Here is a 17,243-nt window from a genome sequence, read left to right as displayed (position 1 = left end):
TTGGCCTGAGTCTTCTGACACGTTGCTGACTCTGCTTTATTTTGTAGGGTCTGAGTACTTGGCACAGATATTCATGCTTTGGAGTCTTGTAGGTACTGATGGAAGCAGGTATCACGTGAATTGTCATGGAGCTATGGTCTCTTATCATTGCTTTTTTACTCATAAGAGGAGCAGCCAAGCCCAGACCATGCTGGTACTCCACATCCAATGTGAGCATGTGGTTTCTTAAACCATGGCCTCAGCACAGCTGTGTGGGCATGTGGTGTGTTGCTGAGCAGTGTTGCAGCCCTCCGTGCAGGTTAGGAATCAACTAAAGCATAGACATTCAGCTCTGTAGACTCACTGAAGCACGTTATCTTCTGTTAGAAACTGCTGCTTTGTGATTACAGTGAAAAAGCATCTCCTATCTAATCATCTGAGAGGGGAAAACCAACATTTGGCCTGAAGTGTAGAGAGTGGCACCTGTGATGTTGCAGGCAGCACTGCTGCTCCTCACGGCTACAGCAGCTCAGGCCCTGCACTGTGATGTCTCCAGGCACTCCCGCTGTGAGCTCGCAGCCTTTGCTTGGGTTCCACGCTGCCTTCCTTCACTTTCATCTCAGCACTTGAATGAGAAGAAACAAACAAAAGACTTCCGACTCGGTGCGATGTGTGAACTCGTATGCTCTGCTACCCCCCGCAGCCTCAGTCTGTTGCTTCCTCAAAAGTGTTAATTTTTCCCCTGCTCTGCCTCCACCCACGCTGCAATATCTCAGCAGTACTGCAGGCTGAGAGGCAGGAGCAGCGCTGCCCTTGGGAGCCATAGAATCATAGAATGGCCTGGGTTGAAAAGGACCACGATGATCATCTCATTCCAACCCCCTGCTATGTGCAGGGTCGCCAACCACCAGACCAGGCTGCCCAGAGGGATGGGGCACCCACAGCATCCTTGGGCAACCTGTTCCAGTGCCTCACCACCCGCTGAGTGAAAATCTTCCTCCTAATATCTACCCTAAGCCTCCCCTGTCTCAGTTTAATACCATCCACTCTTGTCCTATCGCTATCCACTCTTGTAAAAAGCCATTTCCCTTACTGTTTATACATTCCCTTCAAGTACTGAAAGCCCCCAATGAGCTCTCCCTGCAGCCTTCTTTTCCCCAAGCTAAACAAGCCCAGTTCCCTCAGCCTTTCTTCATAGGAGAGGTTCTCCAGCCCTCCAATCATCTTAGTGGTCCATATTTGCAGGGCACACTGCTCCCTGCTTGCTCACTACGTGCAATGTTTTTCACCTCGTAGAGTTTGGCTTTCCATCCCTGGGGCTGGGGAGGGTGCAGCAGGAGATTGGGGCTCCAGGAGAAGAGCCTTTGCTCCCTCCTGGCTTCACATATCCCTTCCCAGGACAGCTCTCTTGTGTGCAATGACTATGGTGGAAGGGCAGCTGTGCCCCTGTGCTTGTGGGCAGGGCTCTGCACAGTCGGCATGGCTGTGGTTGGTTTCTGCTCTCCGCTCTACTTGATGACCTGGGTTTTCTCAGTAAGCAGCACGATGCACTCGCAGGAAGTGGGAAATTGAGCAGTTTCTGGTTGTGAAGCCATGAAAGCTGGGGTGCATTTAATCTTAGAGGCAAACAGTAGCAAGGGGCTCATCTCCTAGCATTATTTACTGTGCCCACTTCCTCTAGGGTTGGTTCTTTGCAGGTTCTTTCCAGTATTACACTCTTCTATTTCTACTGTACCTGTCCTAAATTTGAAGACAGACACTGGAGTAAACACTGGGCACTGACACAGCCCTGTGAACAAGATGCCACAGATGTGCTCTCATGCCACAAAGAAACAAAACAAATAGACTACACAAGCTGCAGCCAGAAAGTGCATGAAGCATTGCTTGCTGCAAGCACTGGGGCTGTGGAGAGATGCTCAGTTTGCCACCTGTGAGCAGATATCTTCCAAAAACAGCAACATCCAATTTGAAATACATGAAATGAAACTGAAAACAAACTCCCTCCCTCCCGAAGCCCTGCTTTCTTGAATGTGAGTGATTCTCACCCTTTGGAGCAGTGGTCACTGTGCTGCTGGCCCTCAGGGTGAAGGCATTACAACTTGCACAATGCAATGTACATTTTTCCATAGGATGAGTCATAGGAATCCAGTTATTGCACACTGTCTGCATGGTGAGGTAGTGAAAGATCCTCATGAAGTGGGGAAAACACAGAAGTGGCTCTGCCTCCTTGGCTTATTGTTTGTAGTAAATATATTTTACCCAATTTTAGCAGCTTCTTTTACTCATGGGGTAAGGTTGTGTTCAGCTGATGCCTGGGAAAGTTCATCTGGTATCTGCAGGGTTTGGTGCATAAGAATAACCAGTGTCACCAATCCTGTCAGTGCAGCTTGCGTCCCCTCGTGCAGGCTCATGGCCACCTGGGGACACCTCAGGGTGAGGCATGCAAGGTGAGGATCAGTGGAGGTGACACGCAGAGCCTGAGAGATGTTGGAGAGACTCATCCCAAAGTGTGAAACAGAAAACTGATGGTTGTGCTCCACGTCAAGGGACAGAAAGAAACACCGTGAGCTCATACGTGCTGCTGTTTGTGAAACACTGCTGAGCAGCAGTGAGCACAGCTCCAGCACAGGGCACCATCCCTTGCCAAACCCCGGTGATGGAGTACAATCAGGAGTGAAAGCGACAGCTCTGACCTGATGTGGACACTTCACAGGGAGCTCGCACTGCAGGGCTGGTCTGAGTCACCACACACACACCTGAAACCTGAGAGATCAGAGCAGCAAAATGAGACACAGCTGAGCTCTTCTTCTAGCAGATGGTTTTCCCAGAAGGCTTCGCATACCTGCATGCCTGGAGTCTGGTGGGGCTGGGTCTTGCGGGTTGGTGGGTTTGCTGGCAGCAGAAGGCTGCTGCTGCTCTTGCTGGGACACTGAGCAGTGTAAGGTCTTCTTTGGGGTGTTGACAGAGGGGGCTCTGTGCCCACCTCCCAGGGCTGCATCCTCTCCTTTCTTGCTGCTTGTTGCAGGCCAGAAGCAGAGTGCCTGAGCCAGGTATTGGGATTACAGTTCTACCGCTGTAGATTGCCACATGGGGTGGCAATGATGCTTTCAAGAGCTCATTTTTGTTGTAAATAAATCTTCCCTGGCTGCAAAGCAGCACTTGGAGAAATTATTTGGATATGGCTGCAGTGCTTTTCTGAGTGGTGTAATCCTCCACGGGTGCTTTGGGGTAGAGCAGCTATTAGTTCTGCTAGCAGCAGTTACGAGCAGACCTTTTCATGTGATGTGGATTGCTTGTAGGCCTGGAGGCATCTGAGATGTTGTGTTATTAAATTGATAACTATAACTTGAAAAGCTTTGGAAATAAGGGCTACAGTGCAAACAGGTAGTGCCTCGTGTTGTGTTTTAAGGTTCTTGCAATTTGGAAACGCTATTGTCGCTGGGAAGCTGCAGAATTGGAAGAGCTGCAGCCAAGGAGAGTTCTGCAGAACCGAGATGCTGGGCTGAGTAACAGTAGTAGGACAAGGGGTGCTCTGATGAGTCATTTGGATCCTGCCTATATTGCAGAGAAGTCACCTGCGTGTCGGGAAGCTGCACCGTGCTTCCTGTGGGCTGCCAGGGCCGGGTGCTGTGGGATGGGGACGCAGCAGATGCGGGGTTTTGTGCTGGAGCTCTGCAGGGTGGAGATGTTATGAGTGCAGGGCTCTGTGCTGGAACTCAGCCTGCATTTGCTGTATGTCACAGCCCTTTGCTGGGAATGCAGCTGGGCTGTGCAGGGAAGCTGAGGCACAGCGATGACCACTGCGTGCATTCTCAGCTCCTGCTGCTCTTCAAACACAGCCTTATCGTGGGCTGTGGTCTGAGGGAGGGTGCTCCCTGCATCTCACCCTTTTTTCTTGATTGTTGTAGCTACTGTTTATGACTCCTCAAAAGCTGAAATACGTTGTGAACGTCCCCCACTGCAGACTGCACCAGTCGGCATCTCTGTTCCTGTAGCATCCTGTCTGCAGCAGCCAAGCCAGCAGGTAAGTGTCTTTCCTTGATGCAACTTGCTGATGCAGTGAGGCAGCCTCTGACCAGTGGGAACAAGGTTTGCATGATGGTGCATTTTCCCCCCCCACCATTTAATCAAAATAAGCAATTCCTCGATGGCAGTGTTTAAGCTGAAGCAGAACAGCCACTGTTTTGCAGTGTTCGACATTGGAGTGGGTTCTGGGGGCGTTGCTTTACAAAAACACAGTGTCTGGGTTCCAAGAGTGGGCACAGGTGGGTCGGTGCTGATTGCTGTGGATCCATTACTGAAGGGGCAGCAGGGCAGTGTGCTCCCGTTGCTGCTGCTGCCCACGCAGATGGCTCAGACTCTGTGATAATGGCAGGGAAGAGATGTTTAATTGGCAGTAATAAGAATTAAAATCCTTCTCCCATGAAATGTATCACATGTAAAATATGCGTGAAGACACGAGAGCCCAGAGCTTATGGAAGTTGTTAGAATGGAGACTGTGCTGTTGCCAATGATATCAGATCCAGATTCCACTTTCTTCCGATTGCCTTTGAGAATACTTGGAGTTTTGTGCTGCAAAGTCTGGATGAAGGCTCAAATAGCTTAGGAAATTGCATACAGAGAAATAGGGTGAGTTCAGGACTCTTCCTGAGCAGGAGCAGACTGGGTTTCTGGAGAACTGAAGTCTTTGGGAAATGATTTCTCTTACACTTCCCGTAGAGATACTGGTGCTGGCGTCTGTAGTTCCAGTCTATGGATTTCTGATGGAGTGTTACTGCAAATGAATGATTTAATGCTTGCTATTTTTTCCCCTGACTTTTCTGAGTATGGTATTTTAAAATTATTTTTCCATTCTATATGATAGTGCTAATATTATTAGAGATGGTTCTGGTGCCTCTGGATAAGAACAGGTGTTTTACCCCCTGCAGCTCATTGCACTCATGACTTGAGGATGTGGCTAACAGCTCTGTCTTTAAAGAGAAAAACAAAGCTTGAAATATCTCTGCAGTGATAAATAGGTACCGTAGCCTCAGCGCCCCTTGTATTTCCTCACTCTTCGATAAAGACATGGGAAGGGAGAAACCATTTCAGTGCTGAAAGTGTCTGACTGCCTTCTTTGGGTTAAATCCTGCGGGTTTGGCATCGTCTTCTTCCTGCTGTGACTTCAATATTGCTTTCAGATTGCCGTGGTGGTAGATGCTATCAGCCATCCCTCTCAGAGGGCCTCTTTGTTTTTCCATAGAAGTATTGATGTTAAGCACAACCTGCATCAGAGTCTCTCATCGTCTGCCCGGCTCTGGTTGCTTTCTCGTCCAAATCCCTCGTTTTGTGATGGCCACGTTAAGGCTCAGTGCGATTCTCTGCAGCTCATCGCTTGCTCTGCTCTCTCTAAGCACTGAAGTGGTGATGTGGTGTGCACCCCTACAGCAGGGTGGGAGGAGCAGGGGGAGGGCTGCTCCAAGCGTGTCATTTGTACCAGAAGTCTGATTCATCTGTTGGAACAAAAACTTGTGGTGTTACTTGTTTCCAGTGAAAGCCTCCTGGTAGAGACATGAGAGCTCTCTGTAATGCTGTGTGAATGCTACCTTCCTTTCTGTGTGTGGTTGGTAGGGATTGGTAGCACGAGATGGGAGCTGGTGCATGCAGGCAGGGCAGGAGCTGTTGTGTGCATGCACTGAATGACAGCACAGTGCTGGGAGTTCCTCCCTGCAGAGCTCTGGCAGCTCCCTGGCCGTGGGGATGGGCACCTGGCTCAGGTGGGACCCATTGGCCACGGGATCTCAGGCAGGGTGGGTTGCTTTGGGGTGGGCTGGTGTGGGAGGCCACCACCTCCAGCTCCGTGTGTCCCAGAACCTGCCAGGCTCAGGTGAGCAGCAGGGCCTCCATCCCAGTTGCAGAGCTCACACATGGGACTTAAAAACCTGCGATCCAGAAAGCTGGATGTGTTGAGAAGTAAATGGCAATATGGAGATAGTGAGCAAGAGCTCTGTGTGGGTACAATGGGAGTGAGAGTGGGTGGCTTGGGTTTTACCTCTGTATGGACTTAAAGCTTAAAGCAAATATGAATCATGCTTGGGCTGCTAGGGGCTTTCTGGTAAGGTCAGTGGAATATCAGAATGCCATTGCTTCTGAAATAAGGCCAAGCATCGTGCTGACAATGTTAGCAGTAAAATTAATGCTGATATTTTGAAGGTAGGGGCAGAGTGAGTTCTTGGAGCAGAACCCCAACGTGGCTCAGCAAAGTCAGCTGCAGGAGGAGTGGAATGGCACTGCCAGCTCCTTAAAATTATGGGCTCCTCCACAGTAAATGCCTCTCATAAAAGCATGACAACTCTACCAGCCATCATGGTCCATATGTTGAGAGGTGTATCTGTCTGCGTTTCTGTGAGGTTTGTGATTCTTGGAAGTAGTGACAGATACTGCTAATATGGATCAGCCCTTCGAGCAGACAGTTCTGGGCTCTTTTCAGGTTTGATTCTGTTCTTTCTCATTGGGTTGGACAGGAGCACTTTTGTTCATCTCTAGGCTGTATGAAGCCAAACTAAGCATTCTTCAATTCCTTTCTGTTCTTTAAACAGAAGTATTTCCTGGGATAGCAGTGCTGGTGAGTGAGGGAGATGCATCTCCTGGAGTAAAGCACTAGAAGAATGGCGAGTTTGCACATAAGCGATGTGAAACAGTGATTTCAGGAATGAGAAACATTGGAAGACAGCCACTTTACAAGTGGTTTGTTTAAAACCTGCTCCTTTTTGAAGTGTGCTGGAAAGTGAGATGGAGCCAAGCATGTGGGCAAATTCAGGTATTGCTCAGAGTGCTGAGTAGTGCTCTGTGAGGCAGATTGAGTGCTGGATGTGCATCATCTCTTATCTGCTTACAGAGGTTACTGAGCTGTGGGTTTTTCCATAGCAGTCATTGTGCACCAGGCACAGGGAGTACAGAGAGCTGAGCTGAGACCCACAGTGCAACCCCAGTGGCTGCTTTATCACACAGACATCCAACAGTTTGAAACCTTCTGAGCATGCTGGAGAAACACTTCTTTTGCACAGAAGTGTGGTAATTCAGCAGCTCTTCTGCTCGTGTGACATAAATTAAACGGAGTTGTTGATGCCCCATCCCTGGAGGTGTTCAAGACCAGGCTGGGTCTGAACTGGTGGGAGCAACTAGCCCATATGATCCTTGAGGCCCCTTCAACCCAACCATTCTGTGATTCTGTATTCTATGCTCAGTAAGATGCAAGCATCACTTCTGACATCCCGCTCTGCACTGCATGCTGTCTGGGGTTTGGTGGAAATGTTTTGGATAAATGTATGCTGAAAAACCCTGAAAAAAACTGAGCAGAAGCTCTTTGGAGTGCAGTGAAAGGGCAAAAGGTGAAACATCCATGTTAATTTGATCAGATTCCTATGGAAACTTAATGCAAACACCACCAACAAGCAATGACTTCAGTGCAGGGTGGGCTCTGGTTGTACCACATCTCCAGCGGGGTTGCCCTGGGTCCCATTGGTACCCACTGAGCATCTCAGCCCCTTAGCCCTCATCTCCACGTGGAGACCCTTCCTGTCCCCACCTGACACATGTGAGCAGGTCAGGGCTGTGTTTCCTGTCCCTGTGTGCACAAACCCCAGACCCAGCACCTCTCCCTGCATCCCAGGTGCCACAACCACATTTCACATCTGATAACCACAGGCAGGGTAAATGATGACACTTGGCTGCGTGCGGTCGATAAAGTTTTAATTGATGTCTTTGGTTTTCAGTCACACTTACTTGCATTAGCTCTTAGCACAGATTCATGTTTTGTGGGACCCCCTCCTTGCCCCCCATTCCAAGGCAGCCCCACTGCTGCTGTGGGAGCTGCTCCTACAGCCTTTCTCTGCAGTAATTCTGCAGCAGAGGGCAGCTGCTTTCGCTGCTGCCATCCAGATCCGACTCGTCCCTCACGATGTTCCTGCAGCTGTTTGTCTGGCTGAGCCACCTCAAGAATTCTTCCAGGTTGCTTCTGAATTTGGGGAAATCTGCTCTGATCTCATTGCAGGAATGTCCGTGGGCTGAATTTCTCTAAGGGAAAAGAGTAGAGAGTGATGCAGGAGTTACCGAGGCACTCCATCCCAAGGCTCTGCAATTCCTCAGGGCTCTTTAGCTGCCTGGGATGAGGCTCCAGCCCCACAACACTTTCCACCATTCTTGCAGACCAGCAGTGAATGCAGCCCTGGCTATCAGAATATCCCAGATTGAAAAGGACTCATATGGATCATCAAGTCCAACTCCTATTTGTACATCCAATTTCCCTCGTAATATCCATGTCCTGGAGAAACTGGGCAGCTTGGGATGCTCCGTGTGGTCTCAGCAGCTCTGTGCTTTCTGAGAGAACTAACAGGAGACTGAAGCAGCTCATCAAGCACAGCAAGCCTGGGCAGGTGGAGAACTGCAGGGAAATGTTTGAAACTACCACTGAACAGCAGAAGCTTACCTTCATAATTGTGCAGTTGTCTCTTAGCTTTCTCATATCGCTTTTAACTATCTTCATACATGGAGATTCCAACTTGTTTAGCTGGTGAATAAACTCCTCAGTGTTGTTACAGGCACAGTTTGTGCTCTAGAAGGAAAAAGTGGGAAAGAAAATTGCATTCTGGTTTGTAGGAGGATGTTAATTGTCCGTAAACCATCTTGAATAAATCACCTACAATTTTTCTCTGGAGGTATTTCTTAGTTATACCTTCCCTTAAGAGTATGTAAGTGCAGCATTCATAACTATCACAGACACAAATTCTGCAGAGAAAGTGCAGTTTCTGTCGATGGAGAATCTGACAACTCTTGGAATTAAGTTCCTTCTAGTTAAAGCGTTTTGTCTTGGATGTAGGATGCTCATAGATAGCTACGCCAAGCAGTTTTCCTTGTATTGCATCATTTAGTGAAAAGACCTTACAAACATTGCTGGAAATCTCTCCTGAACAGCATTAAAAAGAACACAGAGATACTGAGGAGGATGCACCGTCTGAGAGCTGCCAGAATGGGATGCTAGCCATGTTCAAGCCATTTTTTGAACAATATAGCATGATATATAGGGAAAGCAAGCAGAGCACTCAGGACTGTCCCTGAGCCAGCCTTGGGTCCTGGTGGTGGCCCTGTGCCCCTCCTGGTCCAGGTGTCTGAGTGCAGGTCCCCCCCTACCCTACGGCTCACAGAGCTGTTCTGGAGCCCAACAAGCCCTTCGCTGCCGTTGGGCACGTTGTCTTGAAATGTCCCCGGAGCTTTTCTCTCAGTTATACCGTAAGCTGGTAAACTGTGAGTCCTCCTGGGAATAAGAAATGAGAAACAGCCGTTCCTTACCTTTATGCAGGTCGGCGTGTTGAGCTGCTCCTGAAAAAGACAGAAACCTCCATGTTACAAATTGGAAATCACTTTGAGAGGCAAATCTGGCGTGGGGCAAGTGGAAAAGGGATTACATTTTCATGCGTGTTTTCATTTTCAAGTAAGCAAAGCATTTCATCAATGATGGCAGATTTAGTCTTGCTCTGCAGAAGCAGTATTTCCTTCGGAGGCAGACGGTGGCTGGATGCACTCCAGCCACACAGCAGCAGCAGCAGCACGTATGGATGCATCTGGAAGGTGCTGCACTGGAGGCTCGGACTCCAACCTGAAGAGCGTGTTGAATTCAGGCTCCTCTCTTTTGGCGGATGCTGGGCTCACTTATATAGAGAAGCTCAGTAAGGGCAGGATGTGATTAGTCTCTTATCTCATTTACAAATCAATAAAGTAGGAAACAGGTGACAAATTGAGCCTTCGAATTAGCAGCATATCTGATCTGAGAAGCATTTCTGATTAATGCTCCTGTAAACTTCCTAACACCTCTAACCCTGGGGGCTGTGCTTCTGTGCAAGCAGGAACCATGCGAGGGCACCAATGTCGTGCAAGGTGCTGCCAAAGCAGGACTTGTTAATGCCCGAGGAATTTATTCTACTTGGAGTAACACAGCCTGGAAGACCATTGTTTCTCATCAGAGGAGACTGTGTTCTGTAGTGCTGCATTTTATCCTGCTTTAATGGTTTGAGAGCCTCTGTAGCTGATGCCAGCTGAAGATGGAGCCCTCAGGGTCAAAGCAATTGTCTGCAATGTGACCTCGGCAGCAATGTGGGAGCAGAGGTTCACGTCCATCTATAGGACTGCCATTTCCTATGGGAAATGTCTTTTTTCTGACCTGTCAGTGAGACAGAAGGTCGTTTGTTTGCCATAATTAGTAAGAGTGGGGAGCAGACCTTATCCAGACATCGCTAATTTTTCTGACAGTGCTGCGTGAGTCTTCATTCTCAGCTGTCAGCTGCAGCTCAGCATTCTGGGGGAACTGTCTATAGAATGGAAGTTTGGTTCATTGTGTGGCCCTTATGCAGCACTTCATGGGGGCAACTTTGGTGCTTGGTTTCACTTGTGCTTGTGAATGTGTGAGCCAGAGGGAAAGGGGCTGGAATGAGGTGCAAACTGCAGCGGTGCATGGGGGGATGCAATGGGGGAAGGTGGGCTCAGGGCAGGGGAACGCAAGAGGGGTTCAGCTCCTGGTAATGTTGGGAGAGCAGAATCTTCAGAGCAATTGGGGAACCAGGGCTGGGGTAGCTCTGCAATACTGCAGCTCTAAAGGGAAAAAGTAATGTAATTAGTTCCGTGCTGGGAGGCAAGGGGTAGTATGGTTCACACAAGGAGTGGCATCTGAGGGAGGCTGTGGTGAGAAAACACTCCTGAGCATGGGGAAAAGTGAGGTTATTGGTGACCAGCACTGGAGCTGCCAGATGGAAGAGTGGGAGACATTGATGTCTGCCAGCACAGCCCCTGCTGTCCCACTCCTTGCCTGCTCTGTGGCAGCTCTGACTTCAGCTGAGAGCCGTAAGAAAGGTGTTTTGCAATGGCAGAAGTGAGCCTGGCAAGTGCTGTTGGGACAGGGTTAGCACAGAGCCAGGCTCTCAGCTGGAGCACATCAATGCAGAGCTTTGCAAATATCCACATCAGCCTGTGCCAGCAGGGCGTCTGGCCCAAATATGTCCCATATGTTCCCCTTCCTTCTCTAAATCTGTTGGATTTTTAGAGGCAGTATTTCAAATAAAATGCCTGCTGAAGTGCAGGAGTGGCAGGTTGGTTTTACTGGAAGCGATTAGGGAATTCCTCGCTGTTGGTTCAGCCCACATTTTACTTTGGAGAGCTCTAAATGTAATAAGAAAATTTGAGGCTGGATAGTGTTTTAAGCTCTTTGTCTATATATGTTTTGGATTATCCCTACTAGAAAACACATAATTGCACGTTCCCTTTCTTCCCATCACTTTGCTGCTCGCTTTCTGCTGATTTGCAGAGTGGGTGCTGCCCTCCTTCAGCACTGTGTGAAGGTTCTCCAGCAGCAGCTGTACGGGAGGTGCTCACCAGTTCTGCCATGGTTTCCATCGCTGAAGACAGTTCTGAGTCATTCTCTTAAAAAAAAACCCACAAACTTCAGTCCCAAACTGCTCAGGAAACGGCTCCTGTCCCCTCACTTCCCAGTCAAGGAACTCAGGCTCTGCAGACTCTGGCTGTCCAGCAGCTTGGGGTAGAGGTGATTAAAATGAATTGTTGAAGAGAATGTTTAAATGTGCTAAGATGGTATAGTGAATGATGTGAAAACCCACAAAGGTTTTTCTGCTTTCTCTGATGTAAGCTTCAGAGTCTCCTAGCAATGGCATGGCGCAGGAGGTGAGGGCAGAACCTGCATCTTCTTTGCCTTTCCCACATTTTAGATGGATGTTTGCCCCAGGGAGAGCTGCTGGCAGCTGCCCACATCTTCAGCCAAACCATTAGGCAAATATCAGCACTCACTAAACCCTTTTTCTGAAGCTTTCATGCCAGATTTGGAAGCATCCTCTTTCATCTGCTTGGAAGGACCACCTTGGCCCATCACCAAAGGGAGTTAAAACTCTTTGAGAGAGGCAGTGAGATGTTATCAATGCAACAAGGTCCTGCATCTTGCTCTGCTGGTGCAGTGTGCTGGCTGTGGCAGGAATCACCATTGCTCCTTAACCTCCCTGTGGTCCTTGGTCCTTAGTAATGGAAGGATGCTCTGTACCAAAAACGTGATGAGAAAAGCTGTTGGCCTTTGTAACCATCTGGAGACTTTCTGTAGTTGCCAGTGGGGAGCACTGCGAGATGGGGGAAGCAAGCACTCACAGCCCTCCGAAGTACAGCGAAACCACAAGCGCCTAAGATTTGGTGTTTGCACACAGAGGGAACAGCATCCCCAGCAGGAACGGCAGGAATGCACACGATCCCTTCTGCTTTTTCGCAGCCTCTCCGTGCTCTTCCACCTTTCTGCCGCAGCCTGAGCCTCTGCAGCCCCGCGCGTGTCATCGCGCATCCCCTCCTCCCCTCCCTCCAGCCCTCGTGTCACGCTGCGGGCTTTCGGCAGGAGAGGAGTGCCGCCTAGAGAGCAGCCTGCGCCAGCAGCACGCGGACCGCTGGTATTGCTGCTGCTTTGTTTCCTGAGGAGCAGCGCTTGCCAAACCTCAGCACGCACCGACTGCGATGCATCAGCCGCAGCGAGGCGAGCCGCCTGATTTGGGAGCTCGAAAAGCCCGGCTGGGGGGACCTGGTTACGGCACTCGGGATGTCAGTGTACGTGGAGAGGGTTTCAACGAGCAATAGGGATGTGCCGTCGGGATGTGTCCGTGGTCCCCCTGGAAGTGACTGGAGCCCTTGGCCACAGCTCCCTGCATCACAGCGGATCGTGGCCCCTCTCAAAGCACCGCTTCCCTCACTGGAAGGCTGCAAGCATCATTGCTCACGATGGTAAAAATCACATCATCTTTTTGCATCCATGGGTTTTGACTAACACTTACTTGGCTTGGAGTCAATCCCATTGCCCGTGTTTATTCCTCATCTGGCACTGCTGCACGCAGTGGGCTGCACTCCTGCAGGACGAGCAGCATTGACATGGATCACCAACAGGCCAAGTTGCTTCTTCTAAGCACTCAGTGCTTTGGTAGCATTGGCTAAGGATTTATTCTGGAATACCTTTGGTATGCACAGTGCTAATGACACCTTTTGGTTTTCCCCTTGTTCACGCTCTGGATGCTGTTTCTGTCCTTCAGCAGCCCTTAAGAAACTCCTCTCCAGCAGTTATTAAAAATACCAGCAAACTGTTCAGATGTGTCAGCTCCCTCCAGAGCCTCCCGTGGGCTGTGGCATTCCCCAGGTCTCTTCTGCAAGCAGCGATTTGCAGGGCATCCTGTAGGCACAAGTGCTGCTGCTGGAGATGCCCTTCCTCAAGCAGAGCACTTAGGAAATCTTTATCCAGGTGTGCAGCAGTAGGTGGTGATGATGGGATTGTGAAATAAAGAAATTCCAGCAGGAAAATTCCCTTGGAGGGAAGGTATGCATGTGATGCTCCGTGAGGATGTGGGTGCAGCTGCGGGCTGGGGCTGCTCCCATCCCATCCTGCCCCAAAGGAGGGTTTTGCCACGTGTTTTCTTTCTTTTGTGTGGATGAATCTTCCTGAAGTCAGACCATCCAGCTGGGGGGAAGGTGAGGGGTTGCAGTCGCTGTCTGCCCCACAGTGCACAGAGGAACAGCCACAGGGTCTGCTTTCATCCCAACAGGAAAACAGACGTGGTGGTTCATGGTGTCCAGACCCTACCAAGAGGTATCAGCCATCTCTAAAGCTGCCCCCAAAACTGCCAGAACCTCACCGTTAGGAGAGACTGATGCAATCAGTCCGGTGTTTTCCAATCAAACATTCCTTAAAGCACCACAAATCACCACAAAAGAAACTATGACAGTTACACATTTGTGCAAGAGATTTATTTTGCATAGATTCCATTAGAGTTTGATGACATTTCATAGAGTTCTGCATGCAAATTTCCCAAATATTTTACTCTACGAAACGCATACATCTTGGCAGCACTTGGGTCTTTGAGAAGAGGCAATTTGCACCTCACTTTTTCTTATATTTTAAAGCAATTGTCACTGTCTTTGTAGCACAGCAATGTTCTTCAGCTCAGAGAGGCACTTTGGCACCATTTAAAAGCAACCGTCCCATCCTTGGAGGAGACTATTCACCAAAAAATTGCTGTCAGCTCTCCTAAAAAGATGCAAAAATTGAACTGAAAGCATCTGGAAACTTCAGGTACAGGAACAAAGTGCTGACCCCACTGTGTGACCGATGTGTGGCACAAAATGATGCACCAGGCTCCTCCCCACGCACCAATGGAGTGAAGTAAACAACTACTGTGTTTCTTCATCATAAAAATAAATAACTTGAAGTTCCTACCAATAAATAGAATAAATATGAATAATTATAGGAATAAATAACATCTCCTAGGAGCTTTGCTTGTCATTGAGGGTGTGCAAAGCAAGGTTCACGGAGCTCCGTGGCGTGGCAGGTTGCTCTGCAGTTACGTTGTCTCCTCCGAGAAGCCATACATGTTCAGGAACTTTAATAATTCTTCCAAATTCTTGAAAAAGCCATAGTTTTCCATTGGCTCCCACTTATGTTTCTGGGGGACGGACAAAGGAGAAGAGTCAAACCAATGTAATTTGGACACGCGAGTTGTATTTTGTTTGTTGACTGTGGATTGTTTCGTTCTGTCTTTTTCAAGACCATGGAGGCATCAAACCAGGAAGCAGCTTCAGCAATGCACACATTTTACTGTTGCCTAGACAAACACTGGGATTTGTACTAACCCAAACCCCATAGAACAGCGAGCAGAAAATCCACCCTGGACCTACCAGCCACCCAGTGCATGTCTCCCTGGCAGCAAAGATACTCCGGAGTTTGTGGATAAGCTGTAGTTGCTTCTTTCTGCTGCTTTCCAGGGCTTTAATGAATTCTTCCAGATAGACGACTGCATTCTCTTCCTGTTTCTCCATCATGAGAATTATGTTATTCTGCAATAAAAAAGCATAGACTTTTATGTATTGCCTCATGGAATCACTAAGGTTGGAAAAGACCTCTCAGATCGCTGAGACCCATCCCCACCGTGCCCACTGACCATGTCCCCAGTGCCTTCAGAAGGGGCTCTGATCTGCCTTGTGATAAGAAAGAGAGCCAGTGCTGGTGGAAGCAAGCTATTACACTTGGCTCTGATCAAGGCAGCAACCGAGCACTGATTTTTCAGGGAAAGATTTTGCCTTGAGTGAAGCCCATAGAGGAGCAACCATCACAGCTCATTGGTGGCATAGTAGCCAGGGGACACCTCTTCCAAGTGCACAAAAGATGAGCTCTGCCAACTGCAAGATCCTCCTTCCATCTCCAAAAGCACATGGCCACACCATGGGCATGCAGCATTGCAATGTGAGCTGAAACACGACCTTACCGGAGGCACGGTTTCATTGCTGCCCTGCAAGAGATTGTTAAAAAACCACATTAGCAGATGCTCCGCCAGAACAAAAACTCAGGCGTGCAACAAAAAGCAAACAGAACAGGCGAACCTGTAGTCCCTGAACGTCTTGAATGACTTCCTTCCAGAGGGAGCTGATGGGGCAGCCCTTGACCAGCGGCAAAGGGCTGGGGCAGCTGGGGGCCCAGCAGGACAGCAGCAGGCAGAGCAGCAGCAGCATCGTGCTGAGGCACCGTGCTCCTCTCGTGGGCTGGGTATGGCTGCATCCTGGCTTCCTTTTATATGTGCGCCGTGCGAGGAAATGATTAATACCTCACCACAAAGAAGCTCAAGCTGAAGGCGAGAAGTCACCTGTAGTGTGGAAGCTGTTACTTTCTCATCTGCCAGGGGAAACTACATGTGTCTAAAATAAAGACTCCCCCAGAAGTTCAGTGGCTGCTATGCAATTCAGATGTTTGAGCCCATCTTGCTTTCAGCTGAAGCAATTTTATGATGCTGAAAGTACTGGTACAAGATAAAGGGACCTAAACATCACCCAGACCTTCACGCTTACATGTACTTACATGTACATGTGTTATTAGGATTACTCAAAGTAACACTCATTTATTGCCCCTCTGCTCTGCACTGGGTGACCTCACCTGAAGCACTGCATCCAGATGTGGAGTCCTCAGCACAGGATAGACATAAACTTTTAGAGCCATAGAAATGATCCAAGGGGTGGAACACCTCCTCTTTAGGACAGGCTGAGAGCTGGGGCTGTGCAGATGGAGAAGAGAAGGCTCCAGGGAGAGCTGAGAGTGACCATTCAGTACCTAAAAGGGCTGTAAGAATGAAGGGGACAGACTCTTTAGCAGGGTCTGTGTGGTAGCACAAAAGGAAATGATTTCAAACTAAAAGAGGGGGGGTCTTGATTGGACATTGGCACAGGTTGTCCAGAGAGGCAGTGGTGCCCCGTCCCAGGTGAGGCTGGAGGGACTCTGATGGAGCTGTGGGTGTCCCTGTTCACTGCAGAAGGGTTGGATGAGATGGCATTTAAAGGTCTCTTCCAGCCCAACCTGTTATATGATTCTATACTTCTCCCTTAATTAATACTCCTTAATGCTTCCCACCACTCACATTTACAAGCTGGTAGACTGCAGAGCTCTTCTGAAAACAGGAATGGATTGCGGAGCAGCCTGTCCTCCCTGCCCACATGACTCTGATACTGCATGGATTGGTTTCCTGCCTTGCTGCAGTCCCCTAACACGTCTCCCCACTTTCCCTGCAGTCAGCAGAGTGGCATTATCCCATAGCTGAGGCTGAGCCGCTGCGCTACTTTGGTGGTGAGCAGAGGAAGGCCAGCTTTGCCTCGTGCCAACAAAGGGTTTGTGTCCGTTCAGTGGGGAACACCCCTCCCCATGATGCTCATCTGCTTTCTTTAAAGAAAACTCTCTTCTGATTGTAGAGAGTCCACGGAGGCTGTGCATCACCCATGGTGGAAAGCAGAACCACTGGCTCAGCCCTCTTCTCCATTTGCTCTCCTCGGGAAATGGTGTCTATGGCTCTGTGCATGGCCAGCCCTGCTGAGGTTGGCAGGGAGAAAACAGAATGTTTGTTTCAAGGGGAATTCACAGGTCTCACGTGGATGAGTGCACATTCTGTGCATTGATCATAGCCAGGTGTGGTGGAATCTCTTCCCTTGGTGGAGGCAGTGGGAACTGATGCTCATCTCACAGCTGGCTGAAGAAATGAGTCTCTGCAGGAAGGGCAGAAGGGAAAGGAGTGGGCAGCATAGACCTTTACTGTTGGAAAAAAAAAGAACTGCTTGATTGGAACCCCACTTTGTTCTCTTTATTCTTTTTATAGCAGCTAATGACATGCAAATACATTCTTAGATTGCAGCCAGGGTGGAAAAAGAAAGACCTGATAGCATCAGAAAGG

The 17,243-nt window shown here is 49.1% G+C and overlaps 2 protein-coding genes and 1 long non-coding RNA gene across 3 annotated transcripts in view; 1 reads left to right on the top strand and 2 right to left on the bottom strand.

Annotated features, from left to right (window-relative positions):
- Positions 1–3,703: 3,703 nt before the first annotated feature.
- Positions 3,704–17,243, top strand: part of LOC109370150 (uncharacterized) — a 32,825-nt gene continuing 19,285 nt past the window's right edge. The window contains exon 1 of the long non-coding RNA XR_014886582.1: positions 3,704–4,003. This is a non-coding gene — a long non-coding RNA (uncharacterized LOC109370150). The remainder of the gene's footprint in view (positions 4,004–17,243) is intronic.
- LOC146543354 (uncharacterized) lies at positions 7,694–9,669 on the bottom strand. The gene is made up of 4 exons (XM_085236719.1): positions 9,423–9,669; positions 9,307–9,336; positions 8,447–8,572; positions 7,694–8,034 (listed from the first exon to the last, which is right to left on the bottom strand). Exons 1-4 carry the CDS (start codon positions 9,576–9,578, stop codon positions 7,837–7,839), a joined length of 510 nt encoding a protein of 169 aa, XP_085092845.1. The 5' UTR covers positions 9,579–9,669; the 3' UTR covers positions 7,694–7,836.
- On the bottom strand, positions 13,838–15,569 carry LOC146543353 (uncharacterized). Its single transcript, XM_085236778.1, has 4 exons — positions 15,415–15,569; positions 15,300–15,323; positions 14,713–14,871; positions 13,838–14,480 (listed from the first exon to the last, which is right to left on the bottom strand). Exons 1-4 carry the CDS (start codon positions 15,541–15,543, stop codon positions 14,379–14,381), a joined length of 414 nt encoding a protein of 137 aa, XP_085092904.1. The 5' UTR covers positions 15,544–15,569; the 3' UTR covers positions 13,838–14,378.

This window comes from Meleagris gallopavo, chromosome 15 (assembly GCF_905368555.1).
Source record: "Meleagris gallopavo chromosome 15, MGAL_WU_HG_1.1, whole genome shotgun sequence".
Taxonomy (NCBI): domain Eukaryota; kingdom Metazoa; phylum Chordata; class Aves; order Galliformes; family Phasianidae; genus Meleagris; species Meleagris gallopavo.
Note: the sequence above shows the minus strand (reverse complement) of the source record. Positions and strands in the feature narration are given on the sequence as shown.